Source organism: Theropithecus gelada, chromosome 10 (genome assembly GCF_003255815.1).
Source record: "Theropithecus gelada isolate Dixy chromosome 10, Tgel_1.0, whole genome shotgun sequence".
Taxonomy (NCBI): Eukaryota; Metazoa; Chordata; class Mammalia; order Primates; family Cercopithecidae; genus Theropithecus; species Theropithecus gelada.
This window is the reverse complement of record NC_037678.1, coordinates 51922794-51941916: the sequence shown is the minus strand read 5'-3', so window position 1 is coordinate 51941916 and position 19123 is coordinate 51922794. Positions and strand designations below refer to the sequence as shown.

At 52.0% G+C, this 19123-nt stretch overlaps 1 protein-coding gene across 3 annotated transcripts in view; it reads right to left on the bottom strand.

The window, feature by feature from the left end:
* Positions 1–19123, bottom strand: part of RIPOR3 (RIPOR family member 3) — a 102172-nt gene that overhangs the window by 43063 nt on the left and 39986 nt on the right. For 2 of the 3 annotated variants that reach the window (XM_025400582.1, XM_025400581.1), the window contains one exon: positions 1635–1753. In XM_025400582.1, coding sequence (XP_025256367.1) covers positions 1635–1753 — 119 coding nt within the window. Of the gene's footprint in view, positions 1–1634; positions 1754–7441; positions 7781–19123 lie in introns of those variants that run through there. The other variant, XM_025400583.1, reaches the window with a different exon arrangement.

Below are 19123 nucleotides of genomic sequence, written 5' to 3'. Positions count from 1 at the left end.
AGGGAGGCAAGCTGCTGGGGCCAGGTCCCAGGGGCCTCTAGGCCAGGAGGGCACTGAGTTTATTCTAAGCAGTATGGGAATCTGCAGGGTTTCAAGTCGGGGAAGAGCATGGTGGGATTTGGTTGTTGACTGACTCACTGACCTACTGGGTTCTGCACTCTGCTCTGGCTGGGGACCCCCACCCGTCCACCCCATCGGCTCAGACAGACAGAAGTTTGGCCCCCTCAGGATATCGGAAAACTGCCCCAGTCCCCAGGCCTGCCCACTCGTAAACGGTTCCCTGAGGGCTTGCACAGTGCCTGGCATGAGGCCCTGGAGCCAGGGGGCAGCAGGCCTGAGCTTATCAGGCTGTGGCCTCCGGGAGCAGAAACAATCTTCCGCCCAGGGACTTAGTACCTAAAGCGGGAGGAGACACAGGACGGGGCAGCAGGCAGGGCCTGGTCCAGCCAGCAACCCCGGGAACTCGGCCACAGGGTCAGTGCTGCCCCCCAGGCCCATCTGTGCCAAGCCTGCTCCCTCATCTGATAACCCCCCACGGCACCGGCCACATGGGTTGCTGGCCCTGCCTCCCTCGTGGTTCCTTCCTGACAGCCCCAGGAGCAGGGCGCACCCACAATTCCCACTGTTCAGATGAAGACAACAAGGCTGGTGAGGTGAGGTCACTTGCCCCAGGTCACAGAGCCAGAAGAGGTGGCCCCATTGCCTAGTCTTTCAGACAGGAAGAACATTCCTTCCCAACCCCGCCCTTAGGAGACGCAACCCTGCGCCAGTTTTGCTCTGTGATCTTGGGTCAGTGGCTCCACCTATCTGAGCCTCTGGTTTTTTTGTTTTTCTTTTTTGGTGTTTTTGTGGGGTTTTTTGAGATGGCATCTTGCTCTGTCACCCAGGCTGGAGTGCGGTGGTGCGATCTCGGTTCACTGCAACCTCCACCTCCCAGGTTCAAGTGATCCTCTCACCTCAGCTTTCCAAGTAGCTGGGATTACACGCACGTGCCACCACACCCAACTAATTTTTGCATTTTTAGTAGAAACGGGGCTTCACCATATTGGCCAGGGTGGTCTCAAACTTCTGACCTCAAATGATCCGCCCGCCTCGGACTCCCAAAGTGCCGGGGTTACAGGCATGAGCCACCGCGCCCAACCTGATTTTTTGGTTTTTCAAAAAAATGTTTGTAGAGATGGGGTTGTGCTATGTTGCCCAGGCTGGTCTCAAGTTCCTGGGCTCAAGTGATCCTCCTGCCTCTACCTCCCAAAGTGCTGGGATTATAGGCGTGAGTCACTGTGCCTAGCCAGAGCCTCAGTTTTTTTTATCTGCCAAGTGGACCTGCTAAGCTCAAGCAGATCAACTTCTGGAGCATTTGAAATGATAACCATTCAGGTCTCAAGGAAATGATAGGTTTATCCCAACACCAAGATACTCTCTTTCTCTCAATCTCTCTCTCTCTCTCTCTCTCTCTCTCAATCTCTCTCTCTCTCTCTCTCTTTCTCTCTCTCTCTCTCAATCTCTCTCTCTCTCTGCAAGCCAGCCTGAGAGTGAGCCTTCTGGTCTCTGGCAGCAGGAGGAGGATGTCCCTGCCCTTGCCCATTAACAAGCCCCGCCCCTGCACCCCGACACAGGACATGGGCGGAACTTACGAAATCCTCCGGCTCTGTGTGCTGCTGAAGCCTGCGAAGGAGGCGCTCCGGCCCACGAGCCCCACAGCCCCTGTGTCCCCAGGGGACAGGAACCGCAACCTCACTGACATGGTGGTCACCTGCAAGGAGAGGACAGGAGAGTCAGCCTGGCACCATCATCCAGCGAGTGCTGTCCGCAGGTCAGCCACCTTCCACCACCACCTACAGACCTCACGACAGCCCCAGAGTGTTGTGGGGGCTGGTACTGTGCCCGGCTTACAGGTCAGCAAGCTGAGGTCCCATAAGGGTAGGGGACCTGATGGGGGACAGTGATGGGAACAGAATTTGAACCCAGGTGTCTGTACTCTGCACTCTGTTCTCAGGTCCCTAATGCCGGGCAATGCTGCCTCCCAGAGCAGGAGGACGGCACCTCCTGAACACAGCCCTCTCACCCCCACAGACACTCCTCTCCCTCCTCCAGCCCTCCCTGAGCACCTAACACAGGTGAACTCTGCAAGGCAGGCCAAGTCCCCCCATCCTCAAGGGCCGAACAGTCATGATACAGAGTCTATGTTGGAATGATGGGGGTCCCCAGAGGGCATCTGACCCAGCTGTGAAGAGGCACCCAAGAGCTGAGGAGGAAGGCTGAGGTGGGGTGAAGGGGAAGGGTGTCCAAGGCCGAGGTAACAGCCTGAGCAAAGGCCAGGACGCATGAGGGGCCTTGGTGTCATCCAGAAGCAGCAAGAAGCTCAGGGGGCTAAAGATGAGGTCAGAGAGGCCGGCAGGGCTCGGGTCCCGAGGGGCCTTGGTAGCCTGAAGGAGGGGCTTGGCCTTACAATGGGGCAAGGGTGACTGGGAGCCATGGGAGGGCTTTGAGAAGCGGGTGGAAAAGCCCAATTCACAGGAAGCCAGGCTGCTGGTGTCAAAGCTGCTTCCACCCCGATCCATTGCCCCGTCTCTGACCCGCCCTGCAATGGGGTCAAAGCCGAGCCCTGGCCATCTTCTCTTTTTTCCAAACCATCTCTAGATTGGGAAAATGCCACCCTATCCCTTGGGAATGTAGGTCAGCATCTTCTAGCATGGGCAACTGGAAAGTTCTCCTTCATATCTAACCTAAATCTCAGCTGCTATAGTTTCATACTTTGCTCCTTTGCCAGGGTGGTGTCAATCCAAGGATTCCAGGGACCCCACTGCCCAGACAAAACCTATGAAAAAGCTCCAGTCCACCTAGGCCCTCATCTTCCTGCACGATGAGACCCCTATGTTCCAACATCTCTTTCCCCCAGGGGCCAAGTCCACCCTGCCACACCTCTGCTCACTTGGGGGCCTCTGCCTGGAAAAACTTCCTCTATCGAGCCACATCTGCGCAGCATCTACTAGTGCATCTCCTGGCAGATCTGTGCAGCCTCCACAAGCCTCCTCCCATATATCCCCCACCCCACAGCCCCACATGTGCTGTACACAGGAAAGCTTGGCAACAAAGAAAGTGGATCTGGGTTCAAATCCCAGCTGTGCTACTCAGGCTCTGGGCCTCAGTGATCACAACAGTAAAATGGGAATTCAGAAAGGACCTCCCATGGAGACTGCTGGAAGGACCAAGGAGAGCACGTCCTGAGAGCCCACAGTGTGCAAGAGACACGTCAGAAGGGCTGGCTCTCTCTGTGCAATTGGCTAAGACCCCAGCCCTGCAGGTGAGCCAGGGGACCCAGATGAGCCAGGTGACTCAGGGAGAGCCAAGTGAGAAGTGAGCGGCTTCTAGCCCTGATGGAGGAAGGTAGCAAGCATTTGCTGACCACTCGCTGTGTGGCAAGCCTGGTGCCCCATGAGTGGCTACGAATCCATGAACAGCTATGAACCCATGACTAGCAGCGTTGTGTACAGATGGGGAAGTTGAGGCATCATTCATCAAGTGCTCATTACTCATTACTAAGCTGGCCCTGCACTAAATGCTTTATGTAAATTATGAAATCCACACAACCCTCTTAAGAGCAGGAGCTTTTGATGACCTAATTCCATAGATGAGGAAACTGAGGCTCAGAGAAGTGATGAGACTAGCCCGGGGGCCCCAGCAGGGCACCTGAGCACTGGGTTTAGAACCCGAGGATGCCCGATGTCAGAGCTTGTCTTACCTGTGGTCAGGAGTGCCTTGCACTGGGGCCTTGAAACTGCCCCCCATAAAGAGATCCCCCACAGTCCCCTCCTGTGCTGTGCTGTGCTGAGCCAGCTTGTACCAGCTCACAAGAGTCAACTGGGCCAGGCACAGTGGCTCACACCTGTAATCCTAGCACTTTGGGAGGCCAAAGCAAGCAGATTTCCTGTGCTCAGGAGTTCAAGACCAGCCTGGGCTACATGGTGAAACTTCGTCTACTAAAATACAAAAAATTAGCTGGGGGTGGTGGCAGGCACCTGTAGTCCCATCTACTCAGGAGACTGAGGCAGGAGAATCGCTTGAACTTGGGAGGTGGAGGTTGCAGTGAGCTGAGGTCATGCCAGTGCACTCCAGTCTGGGCAACAGAACAAGACTCTAACTCAAAAAACAAAACAAACAAACAAAAAAAACAAAAAAGAGTCCATTGTTAAATGTTCAGGAATTTTGTGAGCCTGTTGACATCATGTTGGTGGTTTGAAATCAGCCACAGTAAGAGTATTTACACCACAGAAAGCGGCAAGTTCTACAAGTTAGAGTTTCTGTCTGCTGCTTGTTAAACATTTAGGAGCTCCTCACTGCTGTTGCCCCTATCAGCACCTATTCAGGGCCTGAGAAGCTGCTCAAACTGCTTGATCCCCCCAGCCAAGCCAGGCAAGAGAATAAGGACGGAGTAGGGAGGGATTCCCCAAGGCGTGTAGTTGGGACGTGCTCTGGAGCCAGCCTGGGGACTGGAGCTGAAAGGGGTCTCCCCAGCCCCTCCCTCTGCACCTCCCCATCAGAAGCCTTCCGGGCCATTCCTGGAGCTTCACCTCAGTCACTCCACTTCAAGGTCAGAAAGAAGGACAATTGCTAAGCAGTTCCTCCCCATGCAATGCTCAAAACAAGCCCCAGGTCCTTCTGCTCAGTGTGAGATAGAGGAGGACAAAGGAGGGAAACTAAGGCTCGGAGCAGACCTGCAGAACCTGACAGCAGATTAATCACTCACAGCACTATGAGGTTCAGTGGCCCCATTTTTCTTATGAGGAAAGAAAGGCTCTGAGAGGTGAAAGGCAACTCAGGGACACACATATTCCTTTATTTCCTTTTCTTTCTTTCTTTCTTTTTTTTTTTTAGACAGGGTCTGGCTCTGTTGCCCAGACTGGAGTGCACTGGCACAATCTCAGCTCACTGCAACCTCCACCTGCTGGGCTCAAGCCATCCTCCCACGTCAGTCTTTCAAGTGGCTGGGACTACAGGCACACCACACCCAGCTACTTTTTGTATTTATTGTAGAGACGGTTTCGCCATGTTGTCCAGGCTGTTCTTGAACTTCTGAGCTCAAGCGATCCACCCATCTCAACTCCCCAAAGTGCTGGGATTATAGCCGTGAGCCACCATGCCTGACCAGGACACACATTTTTCAAACTGAAGTCTGGCTCTTCCTTCTTCCACGTGCCATTGCCACATGGATTGGCTTCCTGGCTAAACCCTCCTCATCTTTCAGCCCACGTGTCCCCTCCCCCAGGAAGCCTTCCTGGACACCTCCCCACTCCTAGCTGTGTCCGGTGTTTCCTCTGGACGCCCCTGACTTCCTCTGTTATAGTGGACTCTGAATGGTGACTTGTCTATCTCCCCATTGTAGACAGGGAGCTCCCTGCAGGCAGGGACCAGGTGCATGGAAGATTGATAACACATCTTTATTGAACCAGAAAACAATGAAGGAAAGGTTGACGCTGCTTCCCCTACTTCACCAGGCTGTGCAACCCGAGAGGAGGGTGCTGGAATAGTAACAGTAATAATAATAATAACCACTATGTGCTAGACTCTAAGGCAAAGATGAACAAATGTTTTCTGTAAAAAGCCAGACAGAAAGGCTGGGCGCAGTGGCTCACACCTTTAATCCCAGTACTTTGGGAGGCTGAGGTGGGTGGATCACCTGAGGTCAAGAATTCGAGATCAGCCTGGCCAACATGGTGAAACTCGACTAAAAACACAAAAACTAGCTGTGTGTGGTGGCACACGCCTGTAGTCCCAGCTACTCTGGAGGCTGAGGCAGGAGAATCGCTTGAATCCGGGAGACAGAGGTTGCAGTGAGCCAAGATCAAGCCACTGCACTCCAGCCTGGACAACAGAGCAAGACTCCATCTCAAAAACAAACAAATAAAAAGCCACATAGTACATATTTTTGGTTTTTCAGGCCATACAGTTTTTGTCACAACTACTCAGTTCTAGCATTTTAGAGCAAAACCAGCTGCAGACATTATGTAAATGAATTATGCCATGGCTGTGTTTCAGTAAAACTTTATTTACAAAAGCTGCAGCAGCTGTTGAGGATGATGGGTGGCCCTGCCTCTGACCCTTGGGTAGCTAGCACTGCTTGCTACCTGCTCTAAGGACTTAAAATTGTCATTTCATTCTCCAACACCATATGAGACAAGTACTATTATTATCCCCCATTTTGCAGATAAGGAAACCGAGGCTCATGCCAGGCATGGCGACTCATGCCTGTAATTCCAGCACTTTGAGAGGCTGAGGTGGGCGGATCACTGGAGCCCCGGAGTTCGAGACCAGCCTGGGTCTCCTAATGACAGCTGGTCCCTACAAAAAATACAAAAATTACCCAGGTGTGGTGGCGTGCACCTGTAGTCCCAGCTACTGCGGGAGGCTGAGGTGGGAGGATCACTGGAGACTTCCCGGCAAGTCGAGGCTGCAGTGAGCTGAGACTGCACCACTGCACTCCAGCCTGGCTGACAGAGTGAGACCCTGTCTCAAAAGAAAGAAGGGAAGGAAGAAAAGAAGGAAAAGAAAAAGGAAAGGAAGAAAAGAAGGAAACCGAGGCTCAGAGAGGACGGAAATGAGTCCTCCGAGGTCACACAGGTAGGAAGTGCCAGAGCTGGAAGTGGACCTGGGCGCGTGGACTCCAAAGCCTGGCCTCGGGACTAGGCTGCGCTTGCTCCCGGAGCTCTGCTGAGGACACGCCCCCCTCCCAGGAGCCAGACCTCCTCCAGGAGGGAAGAGGCCCCAGGATGGAAATAGGATTGGAAGGGGGACCTGCCAAGCTAGAAAGGTAGCCCTGGATGGTGGCCGAGAAAAATCAAGCCCAACCTCTATTGGCTTCAGGGTGTTGCAGCCCCAGCCCCTGTGGGCCCCTTGGGACCGGCGAACAGTGACGGTTCCCAGGCAGCTCAGCTGCGCCCCCTCCCGGCTGGGCCTAGTGGGGCTGATCCATGACGTTGACCTGGAGTCCAGCCAAGCTGTGTTTCTTGTGGTAAAAGAGACAGATCTCCCCCTCGATGATTGGGGATGGGATGGCCAGGCTGAGACCCAGAATCTCAGGAGCCTTCAGCGAACAGTTTCTGACAGGTCCAGTTTGTCACCTGCGACTAAGGGTGACATTCCTGATATTTAAGCACTCGCACAGCAGCAAGTGGAGGCTGGGTGCTGGAGCAGGGTCTTGAAGACCCTGTCCCCTCCCACCATATGTCACCACGCCTGCTGGGGGTGGCATTAACCCTTTAGCTACCGGATTGTGGGCAGGTCTAGGAGGTCCCTGGGGAGGCATCGGGAAGAGAGGAGGGACGCTCGGGGGGCTTAGGGCAGCCCTGGGTAACCAGCACTCTGCAGGCATGAGAGACAGGGCAGAGACCCTGCTGGGCCCCAGGGCAGAGCAGGGAGGCACAGAGTCATGCAGTTTCCAAACCTTTGGTGGCAGACAGGACAGCCTCTTCCACTCCGTGTCCCTCGCTGCCTCTCTCTGGCCTGGCACTTAGAACAGATGCCGTTCAGACCTGGCTGGTGCATGCAGGGAGAGGATGCCAGATGCTCCCAGACACTGGGGACTGTCCTGGACCTCCGTCCCCAAGGTGTGGCTGGAGGAAGCAGAGCCCACTCCCGCTAAATCTGTCCTGCTCACTGCTGGCCGAAGCTGCCCTGCGTCTCCTCCCCACTGCCAGCCAGAGGGAACCTGCAATTTCACCTCATTTAGAGGTAAAACATCTAAATTTAACGTCATGGGCTTTCGGGGCTGGGTGGCTTTTATGCCTGAGTCCCTCACTTAGGGCTCTTTTTTATCCACTCAAATGCCAGCCAGGGCTTAGTTTGCTTATAGGAGTTTCCAAAATAGCTCCTTTGGTTTCGCATGAAAGGAAATGGCAAAATAGCCCAGGAAGAGGAATGTGAGTTTACACAGAAGACAGACGGGCGCCCGAGGAGGCTTCTCTGGGAACCAGTTTGCCTGTACCAGAGGGGGCCCGAGAAAGTGTGGAGTCCAAGAGTCCAACTCGTTCATTTTACCGATGGCAAGACTAAGCCCAGGATGGTCACACAACTTGCCTGGACCACCCAAAGGCGACTGGAAGAGCCAGAAGGACCCAAACTCCTCCTCCCTGCCAAAGCACGGGCCTCAGCCGGAGCCCCCCTCCAGCCTTTGCCCTGGCTGTGCCTTCTGCCTGGCACACCCCTCCCTTCCCCCAGGACTTCCATATCACTCTCTCCCAGCCTGCAGGCCTCACAACCAAGGCCACCTCCTCAGAGAGGTCCTCGCTGACCCCCTTGGCTAATGTGGCCTTGCCCCTCACCCGTATTCTTCAAAGAACTCACGGTTCTGACTGTCTTATTCATCAGTTAATCAAGCATCCTTCTCAAGAATCTTAGCTCCTGGGGGCAGGGAGTTTTTCTGTCTTTTTTAAAAAAATTTTGGGGCCAGGCACACGCCTGTAATTATGGGCTCATGCCTGTAATCCCAGCACTTTGGGAGGCTGAGGCGGGTGGAACACCTGAGGTCAGGAGTTCGAGATTAGCCTGGCCAACATGGTGAAACCCTGTCTGTACTAAAAATACAAAAATTAGCCGGGTGTGGTGGCGGGCTCCTGTAATCCTGGCTACTCAGGAGCCTGAAGCAGGATAATCGCTTGAACCCAGGAGGTAGAGGTTGCAGTGAGCTGAGATCACACCATGGCACTCCAGCCTGGGCAACAAAGTAAGATTTTTTGTCTCAAAAAAAAAAAAAAAAAAAGGAAAGAAAGAAAGAAAATTTAAATATATATATAGAGATATATTTTATAGAGATGGGTCTTGCTATGTCGCCCAGGCTGGTCTCAAACTCCTGGCCTCAAGCGATCCACGTGGTGTGAGCCACCATGCCCGGCCTGCTTGTTTTTAAAGAATGTATTTAAATGAAAAGAGACAAATTTAAAGGACCCTTGGTTTAAATAGAGCAGGTTGGAACCACCCTCACGGCAGCCCATGGTCCTGGCTCTGCCATCCTCCAGAACCACCTGGAGCCAGAAGGGGACACCCAAGGTGTCTCTGTGCAGAGGACAGCGGCCTGATGGACAGACAGACGATGAGTGCCCTGATTTCTGATTTAGGAGAAGAACAAGCAACTCTTTGGGAAGCCCCAGTGTCCCTTGCGGTCCACTGTCCCAGGACTGCAGGCAAAGGGACACCTCCTGCCTGCAGATCAGTCAACAGCAGGCACGGGAGTGAGGACCGGGGTCCAGGGAGGCCGCTTCCCTCTGTCTGTCAGTCTGCAGCCCTGGGTCCCAGCCCACTCCACTGGCGTTTTCCCAGATAAAGATGACTCATGAATTTCTGTGAATTATCCAGAGGGTGTTTTAATTCAAATGGCCCCATCACTGCCCCGTCACCACTCCCACCAGCCATGCCAGGGGTCAGCCAGGAGTCACCTTGAAGACAAAGTCTCTCTTTGGGAGAGAAGCCTCTTGAGGCCACTGTGGGGGTGGCCGTGTATCGGGGCGCCAGGTGGGAAGGCAGCTGGGGCCTGCCCAGGCTGGGGAAGAGAGCACGGGGCGTGGGGGGTGAAGGAAGATAAAGATGGGGCTGTGGGAGGGTCGTGGGAGGGTCGTGGGAGGGAGTGGGGGAAGCTGGGCCTCCAAGAAGCACAGGCTGACTTGGGGATCCCATCTCAAATGCACCCCACCCTGGTCTCCAGCTGTAGGAGCAGTGATAAGGATGAGGACAGGCAGGAGGGACTGAGATAAGGTGAGAGCAATTGGGGACTGCAGACAGACTCCTGACACTGAGGGAGTGAGGTGACCTGGTGGTCGCTGTTCCAGGCCCAGCAACTTTGTTTGACTATCAAAAACCGGAAACAGGCTGAGTGCGGTGGCTCATGCCTGTAATCCCAGCACTTTGAGAGGCCGAGGTGGATGGATAACTGGAGGTCAGGAGTTTGAGACCAGCCTGGTCAACATGTTGAAACCGGATCTCTACTAAAAACACAGAAATTAGCCAGGCGTGGTGGCGCATGCCTGTAATCTCAGCTACTCAGGAAGCTGAGACAGGAGAATTGCTTGAACCCAGGAGGCAGAGGTTGTGGTGAGCCAAGATCGTACCACTGCACTCCAGCCTGGGTGACAGAGCGAGACTCCAACACACACACACAAACAAATCCTGAAAACTGCAATAATGCCAGTGGTACCCAACACGGCTACAGGACTTGTGCAGTGCCAGGCATTGCTCAAAGAATTCACTCACTGAATTCCTGGTACCCAGGAAGTCTGGCCTCGAGCCTGTGCTCTGCCCCCGCTGAGCAGACCCCCTCTTTCTAAATCCCGGACACTGGGCTGGACACACAGCCTGTCACTCACCCCCACAGCTCAGGGAAGTGCCCAGGGAAGTAGGATAGCATGACCCTGCCCTTGACCCCTCCCAGCCCTCCTGGGAATCTGTCTGCAGCCACCTCCAGGCCACAGGCTCCCTCCCCATCTCTTCCCCACCCAGGAGCTGTGGTACACAGATCAGCTTAGCGTTTCCCATGCTAAACAACTGAAACTGAGGGTTTTATCTCCCACTCTCCTTGCTCCCAGTTCAGCATGGCCACTGGCCTGGCCGAGACAGAGCCCCTGGAAGTGCCCGGCCGGACCTCATGCTTGACCTTCAGCATCTTACTTAACCCTCGCAATGCGGGGTGGTGGCCTCCACTGGGTTCTGCTCAGCCACTACTCCTAGAAACGGTCTGGGGGGTGAGGGTGGGGCCCCCTGGAGAGCCCGTGGACGTGTGTTTGTGCCATCGCAGTAGTACACCCACCTCCTTCTGCTTCCGCAGAGCCTGGCTGGCTCCTCCCCATTCCAAGGAGAGGCTCCTCCTGCTCCCACTTCCCTCCTTTACATTCGGCTACTACTCTTAGGGGTGGGCCTTTGTTTACTTTGCATTTTCCTGATTCCTAATGAGACTAAGTATATTTCCTTAGGTTTACCGGCTTCCCAATCTCCTCTTCTGGGAATTACCAGTTCCTATTCCTTTGTCCAGTTATCTGCCTTCTTCTTCTTGTTTCCTGGGAGCGGCTGATAAATCCTAGATGACCATCCTTTCTCAGTTTTCTCCCAGCCCCTCACCTTTTAATCTTAAATTGTTCTGTGTGTGTGTGAGTGAGAGAGAGAGAGAAAGGGTGGGGGGAGAGAGAGAGAGTGAGTGAGAGAGAGACACAAGCTTCAAATACTTATGTGGCCAAATCTGTCACGGGCTTTCCTTCCGTGTTTTAGAGTTTGGAAACTGCTTTCTCAGTCTCTAAGATTAAGTTGCTAATCTGTTAACCACTGGTATCTAATTCCCTGGGGGAGAAGCTTGTCTTCCCAGCCAGGCTGCAAAGTCCCCCAGGGCATGGCTCCATCTCCCCAGCTGAGGAAGGCCTTGGTCAAGATATTCCACTGCTCCTCAGAAATACCCTGAATTTGTCCCCTCCTTCCCACCTCCACCCCTACTCACCAGGACTAATCCCTGCCTCGCCCTTACCCTGTGCCCCACATGAATACTACAGTGACTTTTTAAAAAAGTATATCCATCAGAGGCCAGGCGCTGTGGCTCACGCCTGTAATCCCAGCACTTTGGGAGGCCAAAGTAGGCAGATCACCTGAGGTCAGGAGTTTGAGACCAGCCTGACCAACATGGAGAAATCCCATCTCTACTAAAAATGCAAAATTAGCCAGCCGTGGTGGTGCATGCCTGTAATCCCAGCTACTCAGGAGGCTGAGGCAGGAGAATCGCTTGAACCTGGGAGGCGGAAGTTGTGGTGAGCCGAGACTGTGCCATTGCACTCCAGACTGGGCAACAAGAGCGAAACTCTGTCTCAAAAAAAAAAAAAAACCCCCAAAAGAAAAGTAAAATGTCCATCAGATCTGGATGCAGCAGCTCAAGCCTGTAATCTCAGCATTTTTTTTTTTTTTTTTTTTTTTGAGATGGAGTCTCACTCTGTCCCCCAGGCAGAAGTGCAGTGGCTGGATCTTGGCTCACTGCAACCTTTGCCTCCAGGCTCAAGTGATTCTCCCACCTCAGCCTCCTGAGTAGCTGGGACTACAAGTGCGCACCACTACACCTGGCTAATTTTTGTATTTTTTTTTTTGGTAGAGTTGGGGTTTCACCATCTTGGTCAGGCTGGTCTGAAACTCCTGACCTCAAGTGATCCTCCCGCCGTGGCCTCCCAAAGTGCGGGAATTACATCCGTGAGCCACCATGTCTGGCCAAATCCCACCACTTTGGGAGGCCGAGGTGGGAAGACCGCTTAAAGCCAGGAGTTTGAGACCAGCCTGGGCAACATAGAGAGAAGTAAAAAAAAAATTGGGCACATGTTCTCAGGATCCCCTGAGGCTATGTCCTGGGCCATGGTCACTCATAAGTAAAATTTTTAAATTAAAACTAAATTTTTACAAATTACCTGGGCATGGTAGTACGTACTTGTAGTCCCAGCTACTTGGGAGGCTAAGGCAGCAGGATTTCTTGAGCCCAGGAGTTCAAGGTTGCAGTGAGCTAGGATCGTGCCACTGCACTCCAGCCTGGGCAACAGAGTGAGACCACATCTGCAAAAAAAATTTTAAAATAAACAAAAAATTTAAAAGTCCATTAGTTTGTCACTATATTGCCCAGGCTGGTTTGGAACTCCTGGCTTCATGTAATCCTCCCACTGCAGCCTCCCAAAGCGCTGGGATTACAGGCATGAGCCACTGCACCTGACCCCAACCAAAAATTCTTAAGGCACATTTTTGACACTAAAAACATAGTATTTTATAACTGCTAAAATAGATATATTAATTCTAGGCTTTTCTTGTGCACAGAAACAAATTACCACTTTAGTTGCTCAAGGAGAACATGCATACATGTTAAATGCATTAATTTGTTTAATATAAACATGTAATACTTTTTATGACCTGGATTGGTACATCTTTCTCTTCTTTTCTTCTTCTTTTTTTTTTTTTTTTTTTCAAGATCTGGCCCTATCACCAGGCTGGAGTGCAGTGGTACAATCTTGGCTCATTGCTACCTCTGCCTCCTGAGCTCAAGCAATCCTCCCACCTCAGTCTCCTGAGTAGCTGGGACTACAGGCATGTGCCACCATGCCCAGCTAATTTCTGTTTTGGTTTTTTTGTTTGCTTTTTTTTTCTTTCTTTCTTTTTTTTTTTTTTTGTAGAGATGGGGTGTCACCATGTTGCCCAGACTACTGTCAAACTCCTGGGCTCAAGCGATCCTCAACCTCAACCTCCCTAAGTGTTGGGATTCCAGGTGTGAGCCACGACACCCAGCCACCCAGCCCTTTTTTTTTTTTTTTTTTTTTTTTTTGAGACGAAGTTTCTCTCTTGTCACCCAGGCTGGAGCGCAGGGGTGCAATATCGGCTCATTGCAACCTCCACCTCCATGGTTCAAGCAATTCCCCTGCCTCAGCCTCCCGAGTAGCTAGGATTACAAGTACACGCCACCAAGCCCAGCTAATTTTTTTTGTATTTTTAGTAGAGACAGGGTTTCACCATGTTGACCAGACTGGTCTCGAACTCCTGACCTCAGGCAATCCGCCTGCCTCAGCCTGCCAAAGTGCTGGGATTACAGGCATGAGCCACCGCGCCCTGCCCCTATTTCTTATTATAAAGTAGTTTACAAAAAAAATTCCAGCAGCCAGCTCCAGAGAGGCCTTGCTCTGTGGTGTCTAAGGATGGAGCCCAGGCAGGGACGGCCAAAAGCTCGCTGCCCACTGCCCAGGAAGGCAAGAGCACCGTTGTGTCCCGTTCTACCCCTCAAAAAAAAACCACAGTCAGATCATATCATAGTCAGGACAAAGCCTGTTCGTAATCCATCCTGTGTCTGTGGATCCTCCCCAGGCCTGTAAGGCAGCAGCGGGAGATGCGGCCTCTCCCACTCCACCCAACACGTAGCCAGGGCGAGGTGGGGCCAGGGGAAACGCTGACATTCCAAGGCATCTGAGTGGTAAGAGGTGAGCAGGTGAGGTGAATGGGGACTACGTTAGAAGGACTCTGTAGGTGGGTGAGATGCTAGGGCCATAGCCTAAGGGCACTGGGAACCCTGTAGGCATGGACAGTTCAAGCCCATCCCTGCTCCCTCCAGCTGCTGTCCATCCCTGCCACACCTGACCATTTGCCCAACCTAGATCCTTCCTGTCTTGCATTTCCTCAAGCATCCAGAGCCCAGGACTGCTGAGTCAGCCCTCTGGAATGCCCGCAACTCCCCACAGGCCAGCCGGCCTTGGGACTCCCGCACAGCCACGTGAGCCAGTGGAGGCTGTTAACAGCACGGGAAGTGGTCAAGGGTTCAACAAGAGATGAGCCATCTGGTCCTCCAGAGGTAAACAATTTACAAGAGACACATCAAGCCGGCATGCTGTTCTAGTTTTTCTTTTGACAGTGAAATATGCAGTTTCTTTTTCATCCTGGTGCCTATTGGAGAGGGAGACTGTCCTAGGCACTCTGACCCCAGCTGAAGTGCCTCCCTGGGGCAGGATCGTGTCTAGGTAGGGAGGCAGGAAAAGTCAGATTTTTCTTTCACATCTTTGTTCCATTTCCAGGACTGAGCAACTTCATGTATTTATGTATTTATTTATAGACAGGGTCTCACTATGTCGCCCAGGCTGGAGTGCAGTGGTGCAGTCACAGCTCACTGCAACCTCAACTTCCTGGGCTCTAGTGATCCTCCTGCCTCAGCCTCCTGAGTAGCTGGGACCATAGGTGTGCACCACCATGCCAGAAGATTTTTGTATTTTTGGTTAGAGACAGGGTTTTGTTGCGATGTTGCCCAGTCTGGTCTCAAACTCCTGAGCTCAAGTGATTCACCCTCCTGGGCCTCCTGAAGTGCTGAAATTACAGGTGGGAGCCACCATGTCTGACCCAAGACTGAGTGAATTTAAGTCAGATGGTTAAACCTACATCCTGAGGAGAGTGGATTTCCTCCCAAAGGAACAGACTTATTTTCTAGAACCCAAAGCCTTGAATTTCAAGAACCTTCAGCCTTAAATCCATTTCCTGTTGGAAGCAGACCCCTCCTGGTCTTCCCAGGTATTGCAACCCTGCTCTACCAGCCACTATAAATGCCCACACAAAAGGAAGAGGGGCTCCATTCCTGATGCTGAGTGGAGTCAGTAGATTCTCAAGCATGTGAGATATGTATGTGGCCTAACAGCCTGAAATAAACAGCTTGTGCTAGGATTGTAATTCTAGAATTTCCAAAAGTGTTGCAAAATATTCCAGGCAGACACTAGAGTTTGTGTGCTACAAGTTGTTTATTAATTAATTTCTACTTTGCCAAACATTCTTACTTGGGTCTACTGGGAGATGATTTTGTTGGGAATGCATCTCCAATTTTGTAATGAAGATCACCAGGGAAAGAAGGCTTGCTTCACAGGGGCTCACATTACAGGAAATGTGGCTAGCATAGGTAGTTCCCATAAGGAAAAGGATAGTACTAAGTTTTGAGCTCATGTGAAAAAGAAAAGGGGACCGGGCGCAGTGACTCACGCCTGTACTCAACACTTTGGGAGGCTGAGGCAGGCAGATCACCTGAGGTCAGGAGTTTGAGACCAGCTTGGCTAACATGGCAAAACCCTGTCTCTACTAAAAATACAAAAATTAGCCGGGCATGGTGGTGGGCGCCTGTAATCCCAGCTACTTGGGAGGCTGAGGCAGGAGAATCGCTTGAACCTGGAAGGTGGAGGTTGCAGCGAGCCGACATCACACCACTGTACTCCAGCCTGGGCGACAAGAGCGAAACTCCGTCTCAAAAGAAAAAAAAGAAAAGTGACATCTAGGGACTAGGATTTTGGGACTCTTTACAGACATGCCAATAACCTATGAGATACACAACCACACACTGACACAGAGGTGTCAACATAAGTTCAAGTCTAGCCTTTGCCTCATTCTCACTATGTAATCTTAGACAAGTCACTTATCCTCTTTGAGCCTCCAGTTCCTCATCTATACATAGGAAGCCACTGCATTATCTTACAGTCACTTTCAATTGCGAGGACTTGCTCTTTTTCTCTTTATTAAAAGGAAAACACAAAATACAATGTATAGCTTATCTTACCACTTTGTGCTGCTAAGGTTAAAATCCAGGGTAGTGGCCAGGTATGGTGGCTCACACCTGTAATCCCAGCACTTTGGGAGGCTAAGGCGGGTGGATCACCTGAGGTCAGGAGTTTTAGACCAGTCTCACTATTGTGGAGAAACCCCCATCTCTACCAAAAATATAAAAATTAGCTGGGCGTGGTGGTGGGCATCTGTAATCCCAGCTACTCTGGAGGCTGAGGCAGGGGAATTGCCTGAACCTGGAAGGCAGAGGTTACAGTGAGCTGAGATTTTGCCACTGCACTCCAGCCTGGGTGACAATAGCAAAACTCCATCTCAATCAATCAATCAATCAATCAATAATTCAGAGTACTCTATGGTTTCCTGGGGATGTTGTAAAAAAAAAAAAAATGCTACAAACTGGGTGGCTTAAAACAAGGGAAACTTATTGTCTTCGAGTTCTGGAGGTTAGAAGTCCAAATCAAGGTGTTGGCAGGGCAATGCTCCCTCTAAAGCAGCGGTCCCCAACCTTTTTGGCACCAGGGACAAGTTTTGTGGAAGACAATTTTTCCATCGACCAGGGTGGGGGTTGGGTGGGTGGTTTTGGGGTGATTCAAGTGCATTACATTCATTGTGCCCTTTATTTCTACTACTACATTGTAATATATAATTAAATAATTATACAACTCACATTCCATAATGTGGAATCAGTGGGAGCCGGAACTTGTTTTCCTGCAACTAGACGTTCCCATCTGGGGGTGATGGGAGACAGTGATAGATGATCAGGCATTAGATTCTCATAAGGAGCATGCAGCCAAGATCCCTCGCATGCATAGCTCACAACAGGGTTTGTGCTCCTTTGAGAATCGAATGCCTCCACTGATCTGACAGGAGGTAACGCAAGCGACGGGGAATGGTTCTAAATACAGATGAAGCTCCGCTCACCTGCCTGCTGCCAACCTCCTGCTCTGTAGCCCAGTTCCTAACAGGCCATGGACGAGTGCAAGTCCATGGCCCAGGGGTTGGGGACCCCTGCTCTAAAGGATCTAGGAAAGAATCCTTCCTTGCCTCTTCTGAGCTCCCCGTGATGGCCACCAATCCTTGACATTTCTGGTCTTGTAACTGCATGATGCCAATCTCTGCTTCTGTTGTCCCATGGTACTTCCCAGTGTCTCTGTCTTCACAGGTCTTCCCTCTTCTTATAAGGATATGATGTTATTGAATTAGGGGCAGGGCACGGTGGCTCATGCCTATAATCCCAGCACTTTGGGAGGCCGAGGTGGGCGGATCACCTGAGGTTAGGAGTTGGAGATGAGCCTGGCCAACATGGCAAAACCCCGTCTCTACTAAAAATACAAAAATTAGCCAGGTGTGGTGGTGGGTGCCTGTAATCCCAGCTACTTGGGAGGCTGAAGCAGGAGAATCACTCGAACCCAGGAGGCAGAGGTTGCAGTGGGCTGAGATCATGCCACTGCATTCCAGCCTGGCTGCAGAGCAAGCCGACTCAAAAAAAAAAAAAAAAAAAAAAAAAAGTAGGCCCCCAGGAAGGATGCCTGGCACACTCAGAGGTGGGACAATGGTGACAGTCCTGACACTTTCCCCTCTGGAGAGCATGGACCCTTGGTCTTGGCCATACAGCCAAGCCTGGCCCAGCCTGCCTGTCCTCCCCACTCCCAGGGACTGGGCGCTTCCTGCCCAGGAGCTATGCTGATTCTGCAGCCCTCGGGCTTTATTGCTTTTCCTGCTTAATGAGGTGAGGTTGCTCGCCCACAGGCAATTCCTGTAAAAGCCATTTGGATGACCCAATGGGGTGAGTTTACAGGGAAGTGCTCCCCGAGGGCTAGGCTGGCTGGAAGCAGATACTTTGCCCCCTTCCAAGGATGGTAATGAGGTTTGAGGCTTCCAGTGGGGGCAGGGGATGCTCTGGGCGCCAAAAGCCCTGGCCTAGGGTCAAAAGATCTGGGCTCCAGGCCCAGCCAGGCTAGCTAGGCAGTCTCCTGTCTGAGCTGTACTCGCCCCATGGGTGAAATGGGGATACAGGCACATATGTTACAGCCTGCAGTCTGTGTGTAACAGAGAACCATAAGCCGGCGGGTGGGGGTTGGGGGTTATTTCTCATGGTTCTGGAGGCAAGGAGTTGGAGATCAGGATGACCGCATAGTCAGGTTCTGGTGAGGGCCCTCTTCCAGGTTGCAGACTATGGTCCTCTCATTTCATCCCCACTTGGAGGGAAGAGGCAAGAGAACACTCTGGAACCTCTGCTATAAGAGCACTAGTTGGCCGGGCACGGTGGCTCAAGCCTGTAATCCCAGCACTTTGGGAGGCCGAGACGGGCGGATCACGAGGTCAGGAGATCGAGACCATCCTGGCTGAGACGGTGAAACTCCGTCTCTACTAAAAAATACAAAAAATTAGCCAAGCGAGGTGGCGGGCGCCTGTAGTCCCAGCTACTCGGGAGGCTGAGGCGGGAGAATGGCGTAAACCCGGGAGGCGGAGCTTGCGGTGAGCTGAGATCCGGCCACTGCACTACAGCCTGGGCGACAGAGCGAGACTCCATCTCAAAAAAAAAAAAAAAAAAGAGCACTAACCCCATTAATTCCATTCATGAGGCCTCCACCTTTGAGATCTATTCACCTCCCAAAGGCCCCACCTCCTAATCACAGTACATGGGGGTTTGGGTTCAACATAGGAATTTTTTTTTTTTTTTTTTTTTTTGACGCAGTGTCTCACACAGTGTCGCCAGGCTGCAGTGCAGTGGCACAATCTCTGCTCACTGCAACCTCCACATCCTGGGCTCAAACAATCCTCCCATCTCAGCCTCCTGAGTAGCTGGGACCACAGACAGGCACCACCACACCCGGCTAACTTTTTGTACTTTTAGTAGAGAAGAGATTTCACCAAGTTGCTCAGGTTGATCTTGAACTCATGGACTTAAGCAATTTGCCCACTTTGGCCTCCCAAAGTGTTGGGATTACAGGTGTGAGCCACCATGTCCAACCTCAACATATGAATTTCAGAGTGACCCATTCAGTCCATCACAGCCTCCTGCAGGATTACAGATGTAGAATGAGTCTGTAAT